We start from the raw sequence: 19,259 nt of genomic DNA on the forward strand, positions 1-19,259 counted from the left end.
TGCACTTGAATTTGCCATCCGAAGCAAGAGTTGGCTTTCCGCAGATCCGGCTATGGCTCAGACTCCAGGTATTTCGGAATATTTTTATTTAAAGATTTCCCTGGTAGTGATAATTTTTATTTTTGGTCATCTACTGAACCGTCTTATTATAATGTGGATCAATTGTAACATCAGTTACACGTAGGGTGGATCGAAAGAAAAGAAATTTCGAATCTTAATTTGGAGTACCCACCAAAAGCTGCGCATGTGTAAGAACAATACGCATGTAAAATATTATCAAGTTTGAAAAACTCTTTGAGGGTCCTACCAAGGTATGAATTTCTCAAAAAATTGGAAAAAAGGTCAATTTTCCAAAAGTTTTATGAAAATAATAAGGTTCAAAATTTTTTTTCTAATACCATTAAAATGTTTCCTCTTAACAATCTTTCCGTGTATCTTCAAAACTATTTACATTCTTTGCAGTATTAGGTTCACAAATAAGTTTGCAAAATTTCGTGCAGAAACTGACTTTTTTCAAGCTTTTTTGCACATTGATATATTTTTTCTATTTAAGTCCAGTTTTTTTTTTTTTTCAATGAATCTGCAGAATGCAGTTTTAAACGGAATTGAAATTATACATTACTAAATTAACAGCCTGGCACCTACGACAAGAAGCGTTATTGCTTCAAACTGGGCAAGTGGTAAGTTGTCGCTCCTGTCTAACAATTTACCTATTGGTCCTGAAAATTCACATGGACCAGCAATTTCACCATCAAGGAATGCGAACAGGTGAAGCAAAGTCTGCACGCATGCAGTTCGAAGATTAACTATTGGACAGGATGTCCAATTTTACTCTACGGCCGCAATTGCACCATTCATTTTTCTGGTTTTCTTGACCGTGCCATCACAGCCAAAAGCTAAAAGCTCCTTGAGGCTTAAACAAATTTTCAGTGCAAAAATCACATTGTTATTGCGACATGTTTTCGCGTTCCAGAAGTTGGCGTCACATGACGCAAGTAAAGAGTTTTTCAACCATGGATTTCTCGCTTATGGTTCTTCTATGGTTTCTGTCTCAAACCATTTATTTTGTCATAGTTTTGTCTTTTTGGCTATCGAAATATATACTTTTCAAACTCTTAAACTTATAGTTTGTAGGTTTTGAAGAGTACTTTCTGTCGCTGTCTTCGAACTTTATTCCTATCAACGACTTTAGAGCAATTATATTTGGTACAGTACCAAAATTCTGTAATGTTGCTGAAGCAATTGCTGTAGCACATCTGTCAAAAAATCCGTACTGGTCACACACTCTTGATAGAGTTTACAGAGGGACCCTCATTTGTTCCACATTTGAAGTGTCATCAACACCATAAGATGTTGATGGCTCTGTTGGTGGGAGTATAGCCGTTGCAAATTTTTCTTCTTCTGGAATTTAAACAAAGCTTCGCTGTTCCTCATTAGTGTTATTACAGCATCTCGTTACCTAAGTGAAAATCTGAAGAAAAAAAATTATTGATCCTGTCATTCAACGAAATGCCTATTTTTGCCACCCGGAAAATCTCCCCTTAACAAAGATCAGTGATGAACGAGAGCACATCAGAGAACTCACCTTGCAAAGAATTTTGAAGGCCTGACAAGTCACTTCTATTCATGAAGAAATAAGAGAGTTCTATAATCTAAAGATTAACTTTAATGAGTCAGACTACTTTGATGTTATCAATCGGCAAGAATGTACAATAACTGCCCCCCCCCCTATTTTAGTGCATATCTAATGAAAGTATTCTACAATCGATTAAAAACACCAACACCGATTTTGCTATTGTTTAGTTCGCCTGTCACATTCAGGTGGTGGAACGCTGTGTTAAGATGGTGACAGACGCTTCTTTGCTTGTGATTAGTCAATCGGCAAGAGATGTCTTCATACAAGCAAAAATCAAATCTCGAAGTATCATGTCATCGTTTGAATCAAAAAAGATTTCAAAGAGGTTTCATGAATGGATGTGACGAACTGACTATTTTCTGTGGCTTTGACTAACTGATACTTTTCAAATCCCTCATTTTGTGAAATATTGATGCTTATAAGTTAGAGCGACTATGTGTGAGTAAGTATACATTCTCAGTACACAATGCCCTTCTCTCTCTGTTTTTTTAGTTATTACAACTAAATTATTTTACTTGTTTACTTGTTTACTTTTGATGTAAAATGAATAATACATTTATACTTAATACATGTGGCTTGGCAGGTGGGAAAGGTAAAATGGAACTCGAAATGCAGCCACCTCTTTTCAGTGGGTGCGGGGTTGTTAATGTAACAAAGCTTAGCTTCACTTCCGTTTAAAACTGCATTCTGTACAGGCGTTGAAAAAAAGAAAACTGAACTTCAAAAAAAGAAATATTGCAATGTGCAAAAAAGTTTTTAAAAAGTGAGTTTTAAGTTAATTTCAAGAAACTTTACGGTTTATGTGAGAACTAAATGCTGCAAAGACTGTAAATAGTTTTGAAGATACATGAAAAGAGTGTTAAAAGGAAGCATTTTAACCGTATTAGAACAAAAATTTTAAACACTAGTATTTTCATAAAAATTTTGGAAAATTGACCTTTTTCTCCAATTTTTGAGAAATTTAAGCCTTGGTAAGACCCTCAAAGAGTTGTTCAAACTTGATAATATTTTACATGTGTATTGTACTTAGACGTGGACAGCTTTTGCCAGGTATTCCAGATTAAGATTCACTTTTTCGTTTTTTTTTTTTTTTTTTTTTTAATTCACCCTGTAGTCATCTAAGATAAAACCGTTAGAATCATCTAGGATTTTGGAAGGTGAACGTTTCCCCCTCCGTGCATCCACGCCTGAATATAAAGCCCATTGTTACAAAAGTTTGTTACCAAATAATAGTAATATTTATAGTAATTGTTATGAGAATGTTGAATGAAGGCTTCTCTGAAGCATGTATCAAGTTTATTTCCCGTCATTGTTTTATAGTGAGGGAAAACTTAACCTGGAAGCGAGGTAATGCTGTGATTATTATCCTGGTAACCCTCACAATGCTACTGGTTAGATTTGCCCCAACTATAGATCATTATCACCTATGCCAGTAATAGATATTGAGTCTAAGTAAGGAGGTGTGATATTGCGTCACAAGCAACTTCAATGTTGTGAAATATAAATTAGTTTGGAAAACCCTTTATATTTAAATGGTTATAATCAAATTAAAACACAAATGAATTACAGTGAGGAACAAGGACAAGTTTTTAGTGCCAATCGCTTAAAGTTAAAGGCGTGTTTATAGTTTTTATGTTAGTATGGACCATTTTTATGAAAAAATTAGGTTAGGTTTCATGATGTTAACTTTGTAGTATTTCTGAAATACATTTACACTAAAAAGAATGAAATTAAAATTTAGAAAAAAATTATTAAAAAAAAAGTAGAACAAATTTCAAAATTGTCCTAAACAGTGAAAAATAATTTTATTATTTGAACAACATCGATAATACTTTTTAACGTTATTTTTAAAGTTGGCGCAAAAATTATAGATAAAATAATTATTTTATCTATGCCATAATTCAGTTATAATTAAAAATTTAGCCAGGTCCAGTTTCTTCAATACCACTCGCATACATTATGCTTTGGTAATAGCATATTTGAATAACGGTGTAACTGTTTCGTTCCTAAATTGGGATGATTTTCTTAAAAACTGTAAATGAAGTATGGTTACACATGATTTTTCTTTTTGTTTTTGCGCGAAATTCAAAAATTACGTTTAAAAATATTATCGATGGTGTTCAAAGAATAAAATTATTTTCACTTTTTAATGCAATTTTGAAGTCCGTTTTTTTTTTCAAAATAATTTTATTTTAATTCATTAATTATTTAAAAAAGTAAACATTTGCAATATTACTTCTTTTCTTAGCCCAATAAATTAATTTGTAACGTTTATGCCTGTAAGAGGCCTCATTCTTGGCCAATTTGGTGCTGTTTATTGACACCGAAGCAGTTTCATACAATTTTCGTACCCAAAATAATACGTTCTTTCATTGAGGAGGAAGGTCATTCTTTGCCATGACCCCCACCAAAATGGTAGTCTGTATCCACCCTTAAATAAGTTTCTTATAGGTAACCTATTTATTTCTGATTTGCTCTAAGGCTTTCGTGAGACAGTTTAATACAATTTATTATTTTGTCATGAATTAACCTCTCCAGTGCAAGGTGATACATATTGTATAAATGCGTCAAACCATTTTTTACTGAATTTAGCACCAGTGAAATTGCTAAGGGAATACTCCTAAAAACCAAGTACACATTAATATGGATTTATTAAAAAAAGAAATCAGCCCACAAACCGTCTGTGCGATGTTTTTGACGCTTAACTCAATAAAAAATAGTATGCTCCATTAAGCATTATCATGGAAAGAAGGGTTAAAAAAGAAATGCATCTAAAATACATTTTAAACAATGTACGTAAAAAACATACTGTAAACACACAAAATCTGGGTGTTAAAACACATTTTCCTTGTTTTCTAGCTTAAAATTGTTTACACTTATGAATAATTATGAGAAAAATCAGTTAATATTTTACTGCTCGTCAAGCAAATTAATTTTAAAAGAAATAATAATGAATAAATAAAGTTTTCTTGAAGCAAAACGTTTTCAAAATAAGTTGACGGTTTTTTTCTTTTTTGGTAAACAAATACAAGTAAATAAAAATCATAATGAAAATAAAAAGTTCTGAAAAAAAAAAGCATTTTAAAATGGGATATTTTACAGGGAAATGAGTAAACAATAAGGTATATCCTTCTTATTAAGAATAAAAACACTTTTTTTTTTCAATGACGTACGAGACAGATACAATTAAAAGCAACTCCAAAAGCACTAATTAAAAGCTTCTTTGAAAAACTAGTTAGTTTTTTAATTAGCATATTTCTGTCTTAATTAGAGCAACGTTTCTTAGTACAACTACCATTGTTCTTTCAACGAATTCAAACGTGTTTGATATTTTTCTTGAAAAGAAAATTTATTAAACTGAGGGTGGGATATGATTATTTTTAAGACACGAAAATCGTTCAAATAAAATATTTATGAACCGAGTGTATAACTTGGTATTACTATTCATTACATAAATAAATATGCAATTAAACTGTACTGTAAACATTTTTGTGTAACCTTACTCCATAAAATCGATGGCAGTTTAGCTGCCTCCACTGCTCTGGAATACTTATTTTATATAACTGGTGTAAAGTTACACATTGCTTGTGGAAGGCTATACCATGATAATGTAACTATAGCGTCAAGTCTCACTCATTTCTACTCATTTCTAAGTAAGGTTACACTAGCATTTTCTGTAAGCTTACAGAAAAATTGCTTGAAAGGCTACACATTACCAAATATTAAGATTCATCTGATTTTCTTGAAAAATTTATCAAATTCATGCTTTTTAACCCCCCAACCGATATACACCAATTATTTATTTATTTCAATATACAAACAAGACATTTTTATTGCAGTAAGGGAGGAAATGACCTAAGTGGGGTCGGAACCCAGAACGCGAAAGTCACAGACTCGCATAGCAAGAGCTTTAACCACTTGACTACTAAGGCCGGTTACCGCTTCGCTAAGAGTTTCTGATGATTCTTCCCCGATTCTGATCTTTACGCATGCGCCTTGAATTCTACTAAAATCATAGTGCAAGGTTATTCCAACAATTTGAGTTTTCAATACAATGATGCTACACACTTCAGAATTCGAACATTAATACCGTTAACCTTACACATTTTTTTACAAATGAGTTCAAATAATTTACTGATTAAAAAAATACGATTTAGATACCTCTAAAATTAAATCACGTTTTACTTCGAATAACGGAAAGTAAAAACAAATTGATTTTATAATATACTCTAAAATATCGAAATCTATAAACAACCACAGTCAAGTTAGTTTATAAATATAATGCCTGAGATTCTTCTAAAGGTGTGCACTCATAAAAATAAATTTTTTGTAGTTAATGAGTGTAATTCTTATCTAAGATTTTTTTTATTTTGTTTTTACACCCTTGGGCAAAAAACAATCTATCTGGTGAAAGTACGTTACAAATGGCGCATCATAAAGCCCGCAGACAATGGAAAGTGTTCAAAAATCTCACTGTTTATTTGAGCCTCAAATGGTCAAGTTCATTTTTACCCAAAATGTTTCGTAAATTTCCATTCAAATACATAAAAAATCAGCTAAGATACAACGATTCAACTAAATAATTTTTTCATTGATTTTTCAAATGGTGCGTATACGCAGCACTTAATTTTTTTTTGCACTAGATTTGTAAATGGGGAGCAGACAGCATCAGACGCAGCAGTAATGGAAGAAAAAAAGTTACAATGATGGCTCAAGAAAATGAAATTTTTCTAAGATATACTTTAGAGTAGATGATTTAAAATGAGTAACAGAAGCCTAAAATTTTGGGTTTCTTTCTTTTCCTTTAGATCTCGTTTTAACAAAAGACCATAAATTTCATCGTAACATAAAACTTCTACAAGCAACATTCCACAAATTGACTTGATTGTTTGTCTGTTACAAATAATATACAGCATTTATCTACAATGTCTACTTTATCACTGTTTTATCTCTTTTCTTCAAATTCGTGGTTGTATTTGAGAGGTACAATATTTTTCTCTATAGCCTGTGGCAAACCTAACCAGGAAGCATCGTAATTCCATGATTTGGATTTGCGTAGCCTTCACAATGCTGCCAGGTTAGGTTTTACCTCACCAAAATTTAATTAACAGACAGGATATTTTGTTTATAACACATTATTATGAGACATTTGTAAGGTGAATGCTTGAGTATGATCTAAGAGTGATAAAAAACAATCGATTATCAGGATCAAGTTATTTCGCCATTATCAAACAAACTATAAATATAGTTAAGACAGTTGTTTAGTTAATTAAACTAGGAAATGTGACGTTGAGACGATCCAAAATGGAAAACACAGGAGATTTACCTGCCTGGACACAGAAACTGTAACGTTCGATGACGTCACCCATCCTCCAGTCTTATCTTCAGTGACAGCCTGGGTGGACATCATGGGTCTTCCATCAACAACCCATGATACTTCTACTGGGGGATTGCTGGAGCCAGTCAAACATGATAGTGTCACGGATTCACCAATGCGGACTTCTTTTGGACCACTAATCGTTACTTTGGTTGGTGCAACTGGAAAAAAAAAGCAAATTATAAACCGTTAAATAAGCATTGTGAGAAAATATGAATAAAGTGAAAAACCAACGTAGATAAAGCACAAATTCTCAAGAAAATAAAGCATATAGTGGAGCCTCTTCTCATATCAATGCAAAAAACTCATCGCACAACGAAAAAGTCACTGCGGAACTCGGTTATCTCTTGAAATACACCGCCAGATCGGTCAATTCCAGCTTCGGTCGCTCGTCTGGTCAGTGCTAATTCTGTATTAGCTACCAGTTTGTTTGGCAATCTTGGCTTCCTTAAGAGGTTTTCCACCTCCAGCTCCTCCCCCTCATACCATTAATGATCTGTTCCATGTTATGACCCTATACCCTCACACCCGGCAAAAGAGCTCACGCTCTCCACCGAAGAAAAATCATGATCCGTATCTCAGTCACTCCTATGCCGGTCTGATGAGTGCTAATAAACACGAAACTGCAGTCCTCGGTTGGAATTGACTGAGCTGGCGGTGTATTTCATGTACTTCTGTCTTAGCCCTGGCTATTTCAAAACCACATATTGCTTGTACATTAACTTTTCGAGGTTTATAACACAGTAATATGTTCAAATATCTTTTTGAAAAGTTAATACTTTTTCCGCTAGAGCTGTTGTCATAAATAAAAACTTATAAAAATGTGGTTATGAGAAAGTCAAGAAAGCAAAAGAAAATTTCAGTTAAAAGCAGTGCATTTGAGTTTCGAATATTTCTTCTAGTATTCTCAATAATTCATCGATTCAAAAGAAATTGCGGATTTAGAAAGGAAAACATTGGAGCTCTTTAAAGTTTTCCAAATATTTTTTTCCTTGATAATTAGGGTGTTCGCGTACTTTAAGATTTAATTAATCGCAGCATATCTTGATTTGTAGACTTGTTTTTATGAAAGTACAAAAAACTACTTGATAGCAATGCTTTTAAAAAATCTGAATTTAATTCTTAATTTATGGAAAATTATTTCTAATTACTTTTCTTTTCCTCATCAAACAGCAATTTTCCATTGTCAAACCAAAATTATAACTTCAATGAGTGCGATTTGGGCTTGTTGATCTGAATGTAGCGTAATATCAGATGCGGGTTGAGGTAAGAAATGTTTTGATTTTTATTGCCTAGACGGTGACAGTTGGATAACGTAGTGGAGACAGAGAGAGAGATGGATACGCAAATGAAAATGCACTCTTTCTCTATTTATTTTTTTCTCTATTTAGTTTTTTTAAAAATTAAATTTGGCAGAAATTTTCCCGCCTTGAGTTTTTTTAAAGTTTGAAACTCTGATGAAATCTTGATCAAAATGGAACTGCATAAAATCTCAATGCCTCTAAAACGTTTTCATAAAAACTATAAGTAATTTTTATTGAACGCTTTTTTCATGTGTCAAAACTTTTAAAGTTCATCTTAAGAAAAATAGTAACATGTAACTGAATTCCAGAAAACTGATTAAATAAACTTATTAAATGATCATCGGAATGTTTGAAAATTTATACCAGAAAGAAAGACGGCCAGTAGCAAAAACTCTTCAAGTGATTTTATATACTATACAGCTCGAATTAATTGCGACAAAGCTATTATTTTGCTGACTGTCAAGTTGATTGCCAGCTAGATCCGGCAAGTCCCAGTAAGCTAATGCATCTGTCTCAATGTGAACTGAATGTCAACTTTGATGGCTTAGAACTGGCTTAAATGAGAAATTATGAATATTGAACAATTCTTTAGCTTTTTTCTGTGAGAATAGGAAGTTACATTTTGCATTAATTCTTATTAGTACGCTTAAAAGGGACGTACTACTAAGAATTAATGCAAAATGTAACTAAAGTTAGCAATTGCAATCGTACTTAAAATCACGTATCTATACCAGTAAAAAATACTACTTCCATGATTGGTATTAGAAAATTGAGCTTCTCTAAGCTTCTAAAGAAATGCATTGTCACTAAACCATTTCTTCCTTAAAGAAAAAGCAAACGCGAAGGAAAAAAGAAAAAACTCAAATAGGATCAGTTCTTACTCTGAAATAGCATGATTCGACCTACAAGGACTAGCCAATACCTTGTGAGGTGTTTATTGCCTATTGATATTCATTGTTCGGGACTGGCGTTGCTCCTCTCTTTCTCTCTAGCCGCTGTATTCCTATTGTTTTCACTATAATGAAAGAATGGGAAATTTTGCCTACTCCTCTCCCAGATACAAACTATAAAGGATATTTTAATATTCCCAATTTCTCTTCTAGACTAGTTTCAAGCAGTCAAAACTGACATACTAATGACATTAAGACGGACTGAATTGCTTAGAGGAACGCACTGGAGCTATCTGGCAAACCAAGTTGAAAGTTATCGAAAAAATATATTGGTACCAATTAACTAGTTAAGAGTCTCAATCGCAAGGCAATGGCTCACGTCTAGCACATACCGTCGCGCTATTTTTCTTTACTTTGAAATACACATTGGCAAAAAATATCGATATAAAATGTATACTTACATAAAACATTTAATCTCACAGATGCTGTTAAAGGCTGCAACGTCACTACGTTTGAGGCTTCACATTTATAAACTGCTTTATTATCTTTAGGACCGACAGTGAACGTATGTGTATTAGTTGCTTCACGACCCCCAGTTGAATAAGTGATATCGACTTGGTCATCGTTTCGAAACCAGATGAGTTTCGCAGGGGGATTGCCTCCCCTTGATATACAAGCCAAAGTCAATTTATCACCTACTTGCACAATGTCTCCATCATGATAGCCTTCGATTTGTGGAGGTCCGGGAGGAACTATTAAAAGAAACAGGATTTGTCCTTTTTTTAATGAAATGCGCAGTATAGGAAAGTAAAACATAGTGAGTAACTGAATACAAATGCTATAAACTACAAAGTTTGCATGAGGTTTCTTTCACAAGTTTTCTCTTTATATAACAGGACAAAAACATCATATTATAAATCTTATATTACACGTATTTTAAAATTGTAATTTTTTAAAGCCTGTACTTTATGTGTACAGAACAGACTAAACAACTTGTTTTAGATTCTCAGGTAAATATCGACAGGTTTGAATTGTTCTGTAAACATGAATGGCACCGTCTGTGAAATTTTTGCGGTTCTTTATTTCGTTAATGGGGCGTATTAGATGCATACACTGTACTAAGCGGCATAAACAAATATGAGTATCGCGGGATTAAAGGGCCATGTGAACAATTTACAGGCAGGCTCTAGTACTAAAATATCACATTTGTTTTATAAACGAACGTTCTTCTATTAGTATTTTATACCGAACTTATGAGGATCGTTAAACTAAAAGAAAAAAAAAGCTGAAAAAAGGGTTAAAGTTTACATTTTTTCAAACGTGTAGGTTCTTTGCGCGATCGAAAGATATTGTTTTATTTCAAAAAGATATTTTTTTTTCACTTTGAAGTCTTCACTAAACGTAACTTCTCCGTTCTGTAGCCTGAAAAAGTACATTGATCCAAAAATGTTAAAAATTCGGAAAAATCCTGAAATTCTCAACTTTTTCGATTTTTTAGGCTTGGTTCTGGATCTGAAGGTATTATTCGATTTCAATTTTTTTTTTATTTCTGAAGGTTTCACCAATCGTAACGTTTCCATATTAGAGCCTTAAAAAGAAACATAAAACAAAATTTTTGAAAAATCACTAAGAAAACACTAAATTTTCCATTTTTTCAAATATTCAGGCTCGTTGCGGGATCGGAAGATATTATCCGATTTTAAAAATCTTTGTTTTGTTTTGAAAGTCTTCACCAATCGCAACTTTTCCGCACTATTACGATTCGAAAATAAAAACTTCGTTTTTTTCGTTCCACCCTACTACAGACTTGTCGTAAAAAAAATAATTTTCATTTTACTATGTAATAGAAAATTTCATTTAAACTAAGAAACCCCCAAACTTAACCAAAAATTCAAAAATGTAGGAAAATAAGGTTTGAAGAAAATTGAATAACTAGTCCCCTTTTTTTATGAGAGTACATTTTTTTTCTTAATATCTGCTTCGTTAAAAATGTAGAAAAAGAAACTAAAAAAAAGTATTTTTTCTTTGAAAAGTATTAATATTTCAAGGTAAAAGATAATAATTTCTTACAAATGTGTTTCATTCCAATTACTATACTTGAGATGGCGAAAGGAACAGCCTTGTTATTACATCCGTAAGAAAATGACATCGACTTTTACTGTGATGGAATTATCTACAAATTAATTTGCAAGTTAAATATTTAGCTTAGAGGTATTTTGCTTCTATATGCGTTTTATCTGTCACATACTCTGAATTAATGTGCAATCATATCATGTTTAGATTGGTTGAGTTACCAAAGTTATGCAAATCCTCCATTGTGCAGCCAAAGTTAACTACTGTATGATTTTGTTTGTAACTGACAAATTGAGTAACCTAAAGCCATGTTAGTCGACAAACATAATTTGCTTGTAGGAACTCTTGAGATACAGCGAGATTTCCACTGCCAACAACTTAGATAGTAACTATTCCCGAGTAGTTCATTGCAAAACCGAAACAGCTATCTCTGGATGCCATAAGCGGGCTCTTGCATGTAGTTCTGCCTTAGCCCTAGCTTGAGTGCGGTAACTTGCTCTTTATGAACTGCTTTTTATAAATCTGTATTTTGGAATAACAACAACCAAGGAAAAATTTGACATTGTTTTATTTTTCTTCAATATGATTCTTCGCAAATGGCTAATAGAGGGTGACAGTACGTACTGTATGACTCAATACTTAAATTTAGATATCTTTGAAATTTTTTAATTTCAAAACGCACCCCCTATAAAAATATATGAGCATCAAAGGACCTCTGTGCCAAACGTGGCAAAGGATTGACATAAAAAGTAGATTTACCAAAGGAACATTCGCATACATACAGCCATTTTTATGTAAATAGATTTAATTTACCTATTCTTAAAATGTATACTTACATAAAACACTTAGAAAAACATTAGTTCTCAAAGCTCTTGAAACCGCTGGATGTTCTCCAACGCAACTGTAGATGGCGCCGTTGTCGTCAAGCTTTGGTGACAGTGTTATAAAAGTGGATGTAGTCTTTAAACTAGAAATGGTTTCTTCGTCTCTAAAAGGTGTTGTATCTAATCATAAGACAAAAAAAAATTTTTTTTGTTTATATCTATAGAAACTATGCACATTAGTTATACTCATACAGGGTATTCTGAAATAGACTGACTGTTTTCTAGAATTTATAACAGGAAAACGAATAAAGATAAAAAAAAAAAATATCTTGCAGAAAATTTATGTGTCGGGCGAAAAATCACCCCTCCCCCACAAGGTGCAAATTTTAGTTAAAAAAATTCCAATAGATGGCGCTGAAGGTAGTAAGCCCAAAATTTAAACACAGATAGAAAGTTACATCATAATTTTTCAAAAATCGTTTTTAATGAAAATATTACATAACAATGTATAGTCAACTCTCGATAACTCGAAGTCCCAAAGGAACGGCTAAAGCGTTCGAGCTATTGGAACGTTCGAGTTATGGAAAGTTTCGACAACAGCCTTAAGTGTTTGGGACAATAGGAAAACTTCGAGATAAAGGAATATTTGAGTTGTAAGTTTCGAGTTATAGAGATTCGACTGTATTTGAAACGACAACTGTCGGCTGCAATCACATTTCGCAATCGGAGGAAAAAACGGTGAATTTCAATTCTTTTTTGACTTAAGGACTTGCTGTCTATAGCGCCGTCTACTGACAAATTTTTGAACTAGAATTTGAAACTCGATTTGGGGGTGGGGATTTACTGCCCACCGCAGGAATTTCTTTCAGGAAACTTGTTTTTTTTTTATCATTAACCGTTTTCGGACACCCTGTACGTTAGTTAGTTATGACGTAATGCGTACAATTGAATGATGTGCTGTAAAACAATTTTTGGAAGCAACGATTACAAAATGTTAAATGAATACGAGCATCGCACTATGAAACTTTGGAGCTCAAGATTTTATAAGCTACAGGGAAATAGAGACGACTATTATACATTGATTTATATTAATGGATTTCTTCAAGACACATAAAGTCGATTCCAATACATCCATTGAAATTGTTTTGTTTAAAATAAAACAAGCTGCAAAAGCACTATTTTTTTATTAAAAGAGTAAGAATAATTTATAGAAGAAATGACATACACAAGCGTTGTAAGGTAACCATAACAATTTTCTGTATTGATGATATCATAGCAAAAAAAAAAAAAAAAACTTCATATTGAAATGTTCTTCTAAAACAAAATCTAATGTTTACACAAGTTTTGTTGTGGCAAAAGTATGGTACAATAAGAAATCAAGAAAAGAGAAACTGAAACTACAATCAGCAGGACTAATGGATAAGTAAAGCAATTTTTTCCCTAATATTTATTTTTGTAACTTGATATTTTTATTTTTCAAATGCTTTGATGTGCTAAATATCATGCAGTTTAGAACAGGCATTCAAGGAAATTTATGAGAGATTGAATAAGAAAATGCAATTGTTATTTTTAGCTTTTTAGCTTTCTCTAAGCATTTTTATCGTAATTATTTATAATTTTATCTGTCTTTGGTAATAATATTAGCAATATTAGCAACTGTCATTATCATTTCTATTGTTTATCACTATCATTAACAAACGGTTATTATTATTATTATTATTATTATTATTACTATAGTGAAAAGATTTTAATACTTGTAAAATAAATTATTTATTTCAAAGAAAAAAAAGGATATTCTTAAGATTCATGATTTGCATCAGTAATAATAAGTTCTTACTTTTCTTCGTATTATTTTTATGCAATTGTTATGAACATTGTTTTAGATTTTAGTAGGTATATTTTGTAATATTTATTAATAGTGTTAACTGTCTTTGGCTATGCTTTCGGTAATAACAGCCACTATCATTATTATTGCTATTGTGTATATCGCATTAACTAATGCTTTATATTGCTACTAATTTTATGACTATTATTATTAGCAGTAGTACTATAGCTTATTCGATTTCAGTACTTGTAAGAACATTTTTTTAAAAAGTAATGATAATCATTAGAATCATTATTTGTATCAATAACAGTATTTTTTTGTTAATTGTACTATGATTTATTATCTTAAAGTATCAATATAAATAACAGGAAAATATGTGAAAGAAAAGCCTTTCTTCTACACATTATAATTTTTTAACAGTATATTGCTAATCAAGTTTGTAAAAAAAACAGGGGATTATTCAAACAACTATTTTTTAAGCTATGTAACCAGTATTTGCTTATAATATTTTTAGGTTTGATATTTTTGGCAACGCATGCCGCAAATACGTTATCGAAAAAAATACTCCTAAGAAAACTTTCATTTCTGCCAAAAAAAAAAAAAAAAAAACCTGCTCTTCTCACCTGCAAAAAAAAAGAAAAAAAAACTGTCGCTTAGAAAAACTCGTTTTTGTTTCTGAAAGTATCGGTTCTGGTTTAGCAGAATCTTGTGACTGTAATTCCATCAATACATAGAGAAATCAATTTATATGTTATGATCGAAATCTGTTTTCTTTTTCCTCTGATCCTATAAATAAAATACGAATCTCAAAGCTCTTTAATAACAATATCAGTATTCCCAACCATCCATTTCTTTTCATTTTCAAATCCGATTACCACTGAAGATACAAACTGAGAAAGAGTTCTCTATCTTTCTAAAACTTATTGTAACTCAACTATACAGAATTCATTATATATAAAAGATTTTATTTTTTCAAAAGGTAAAAGATGCCAAAAATCAAGAAGCAAAAAAAAAAAAAAAAAAAAAAAAAAAAAAAAAAAAAAAAAAAAAAACGGAAATAAAATTTTACAGGATTTTGCTTTCGAAAATGAATATCCTTCAGTTTTATTTTGCTCAAAACTTTTTACGAAACTTGATCAGGAAATCATTGCCTAGAATTTACAACAGCATGTTTAAATACGAAAAATGTGCATACAGGGCTTATCTGAGAGATTATACATACTTTTAATATCAGTTATACTGTGTTTCACAATTTGCTACTTATTTTGTGAAATTTTGTGGTTTATTGAACATGTTTTGGTCAGTATAAATTGATGATTTTTTTTTATAATTAAGAGCTACTTTTGTGTAGTGCAGTATTTATTATTAGGCATATTTGTTTTTAATCGTTTAGCGTAATTAATCAAGTGCACTTGGCACAAAGGGAATGGATTAAAGTAAAGTAGTGCATTTTATCTATTTATTTGTTCATTTTTTACTTCGTTAATGCATTCCTTAATTAATTTATTTATTTGCATTTCTTCATTTATTCATTCACTTATTTATTCATTCATCCACTTTTCTCTTACTCATTTACTATTTTATTCCTTCATAAATTAATGCATTTCCTTAATTCATGCATTTATTCATTTAGCGTTAAAGAATACTATCTAAAATAACCAAATATGAAACATTTTATTAGAAATCAGTTTTTCATTGCAATTTTGTTTGAAGATATCAATTTAATGTCAAAGTTCAAAATAATATTCCATACAGGTTTTATTATGAAATATTGTTTTTCTTTGCTTAATTTAATTTTCAATACAAATTTCCTACTTGTTCACATCTTAAAATGTAACTTATCTTTACTATTTCTCTTGACCACACATTCTCGTACTGATCCTATGCTTTACGAATTTCATAAATGCTTGTTTATGTATAGAGGCGAGTGGTGTTAAAAAGCGGGGCAACGTTAAATGGTGAAAAATTACGTCGTTTCTCATGCCACCTGTCTAGCAAAATTTTAACTATGTAGTAGCACATAATTACCCCTATTCAAATTAGAAAATAAATCCTCCAAAGATCAAAGCATATGATAATACAAGCAAATTTCAAAAATTTATACTTAATTTGTGATGTTTTGTTATCTTATCAACTTATGAAGTTCTTGTTATTAAGATTTTAACAATTTATTGAGGCCTACTTATATTCGGTGCAGTATTTATTTAGTTAATAATAGGCTTATTTCTAGCTTAAATATTTTTTTTACAATTAGTCAAGTGCACTCGGGTAAAGTGTATAGGGCAAAGTTAAATATTTCATGTCGTTTACTCATTCAATCATTTACTAAACCTCTTAGATATTTTTTATTATTTTATATACTTTCATTCATTAAATTAATAATTCACTCGTTTATTCATTCATTCTCTTATTTCCTTATTTACTCATTTGTTATTCATAATGTGTTAATTAAATAATTTATTTATTTATTAGTTTAATGTTTCATTAACGTTTTATTTAACTATTCATCCTTTCATTTACTCATTTCTTTGATTAAAAATATTTTTTTTACAATTGAATACAAAATCTCTTATTAGGAAAATATTTAATTTTTCAGCTTGTCCCATGTCAGTTTTCCTTTTTGTTTTTTTTTATTTTTTAAAGCACAAATAGTTTTATTACAAAATACAATGTTCTTTCTTTTGTGTTTGTGTGCATCTTAATTTTCAAAACAACATTCCAATTTGTTCATTTTGAAAAATCTAAGTCATCTTAACTATTTTACTTTGCCTCACATTCCCCTACATGCATATATTTTTTAACGGATACACAGGAAGTTAAGATATTTTAAAGATAATTCTTTCCTTGAACATTATAAAAAAAGAAATCTAAAAAGCAAAAAGAAGGTCGTAAAAGATTTCCTAAGCAAAGAAAGAACGTCTGTAAAATAAATAACCTACTTTAGTAGCAAGAAACTCTATTTTAACCATCCGTACTATTCCTGGCCTATTAAGCATCGAAGTGTACAGTCATTAAATAAATAATTCACAAAAAGTCATTCAAATGTTGGTTTTACTTACCTTTAGTAACTTCTATGCCGTTTCTCATCCATTTCAGTTTGGTGGCCGGTTTACTGTTTCTTGCTGAGCATTGAAGAGACAACTTCTGCCCCTCCCTCATTTCTACAGTGCTTCCGTTTTTGTGACCTCGTATTTCCATTACCCTAGGAGGAACTATTAAAATAGAAGAGAAGAAAAAAATACTCCAGAATCTATGCTTGAAAGCTAAAATGTGATAAAAGTTTTTTGATAAAAAATCTTAAGTAATGTGGCAGCGGTAATTAATGTGTTAATATATTATGCCAGTGGAGAATCCAATGGATACTTAATTTGTTTAATAATTATCAAAATTAAACAACTGATTATTGAAGAGACAACTTCTGTCTCTCCCTCATTTCTACCTAGCTTCAGTTTTTGTGACCATGTATTTTCATTACCTTAGGAGGAACTATTAAAAAAGAAGAGAAGAAAAAAAAAAAAAACTCCAGAATCTATGCCTGAAAACTAAAATGTGATAAAAGTTTTTCGGTAAAAATTCTTAAGTAATATGGCAGTGGCAATTAATGCCCAGTAAAGTAGAATCCAATGGCTACTTAATTTGTTTAATAATTATCAAAATTAAATAGCTGATTATTGAAGAGACAACTGCTGCCCTTCCTTCATTTCTTACAGTGATTCCGTTTTTGTGACCTCGTATTCACATTACGTTACCCTAGGAGGAGCTATTAAAAAAGAAGAGAAGAAAAAAAAAGACTCAAGAATCTATGTCTGAAAGCAAATTTGTGATAAAAGCCGCTGTTGAAAAAATTATAAGGTTATGTGGTATCGTTAATTAATGAGTGAATATTTTATGCGAAAATAGAATGCAATGATTACTTAACTTGTTAGGTAATTTTTAATTAATAAATAAACTGATCATTGAAGAGACAACTTCCGCCCCTTCCTGGTATTTAAATGTGCTTCCGATTTTGTGACCTCGTATTTCCACTACCCTGGAAAGAACTAACAAGAAAAAGGGACGAAAAAATAAAAGTCTTCGGCTGTATAAATGTTAAGAAACTATTCGCGGGGCATTGGTAATTAATTTCTGAATTATAATATGCAAAAACAATGTGCATTAATTTTCAAAAAACAAGTATTTTTTTCACCATTCTCATTTTAACCGTGCATCTATTTTCGTGACTTCGTAAATAAATAGCGATGACTAACTTAATTTATTTCTATCTTTAATAAATAGGGCTTTAAACAGAGAAAAAATTAACTAGCAGTATATAGCTACTAATAGCAGAAGAAAACCATAGTACTAAATATATAGTGCAAAACAGTACAAAAAACGATAGTTGTTTTTTGCATCCGCCTTTTTCTATTACCATAGGGGATTGCATTAAAAAAAAAGAGGGAAGAAAAATACTTCAGAATGAATTCTTGTTGTTTTTTTTTTTTTTTTTTTTAAAAATTTGAAAAAGAAAGTTTCGGGGGAAAAAGTATTAGCTGTTCGTTTCACCTGAAAATTATTGGAACAAATATTGTACGACAACAGAAGGTAATGAATACTTAATCTTACTTTATTAAAAATTGGGTGTATCCATCTACGTATGTATGTAAGTATCTATGTCACTCTTACTTCTTTCGAAAGCTAAAGATTTGTTGATCGAACTAGGCATCAATATATTCGTAGTTTTTCTAGCATCATGTTTTGGAGGCTTTGCTCTTCCACGACTTTAATTGACGGAGAAATTATATAAAGTTAATAACTTTTTTTTCTCCTATCATTCTTCCTCGTAACTCTACTGGTAATTTGTTTTTCCTTTCGATTGGCGGCTAATCTAGCCGCAATGGGAAGTAGTTTATGAAATAATTTTTTACAATAACTAGGCTTTTAAGGAATTATTAAATTAATTACTTATACCAAGAGAGGAGGTATCACTAAAAATATTATAGGTTCTATCAATTGTTAATAGACACACAATGTTAATGAGAATCCCCGAGATCATTTTATTTTAATCCCGTATAAAAAATTGATTTTGTTAACTCTTTGTGCTCAACAATGTTCACAAATTAATTACTTGATAAAAAATTGTTATTAATATATAGGATAAGCGAAAAAAAAAGAAATATTACTGATTTATTTTTTTTTAAATAATTTATTTACTTATTTATTTTTTATTTGAAACTTCCTTCGTAACGCACGCCATTTGTGTCATTGAACATGATTAAATTTTACAAATAAAATGTTTACTTCCTGCGATAAATTATGAGAAAATAGCAACGTTCAAATCTTATTAGTGACAG

The 19,259-nt window shown here is 31.0% G+C and overlaps 1 protein-coding gene across 1 annotated transcript in view; it reads right to left on the minus strand.

The window, feature by feature from the left end:
• LOC129229565 (nephrin-like) overlaps positions 1-19,259 on the minus strand; it is a 228,269-nt gene that overhangs the window by 44,000 nt on the left and 165,010 nt on the right. The window contains exons 5-8 of the mRNA XM_054863892.1: positions 16,989-17,141; positions 12,117-12,284; positions 9,669-9,959; positions 6,963-7,174 (exon numbers count right to left, since the gene is read on the minus strand). Of these exons, the coding sequence (XP_054719867.1) occupies positions 6,963-7,174; positions 9,669-9,959; positions 12,117-12,284; positions 16,989-17,141 (824 nt within the window). The remainder of the gene's footprint in view (positions 1-6,962; positions 7,175-9,668; positions 9,960-12,116; positions 12,285-16,988; positions 17,142-19,259) is intronic.

This window comes from Uloborus diversus, chromosome 9, assembly GCF_026930045.1.
Source record: "Uloborus diversus isolate 005 chromosome 9, Udiv.v.3.1, whole genome shotgun sequence".
Classification (NCBI taxonomy): domain Eukaryota; kingdom Metazoa; phylum Arthropoda; class Arachnida; order Araneae; family Uloboridae; genus Uloborus; species Uloborus diversus.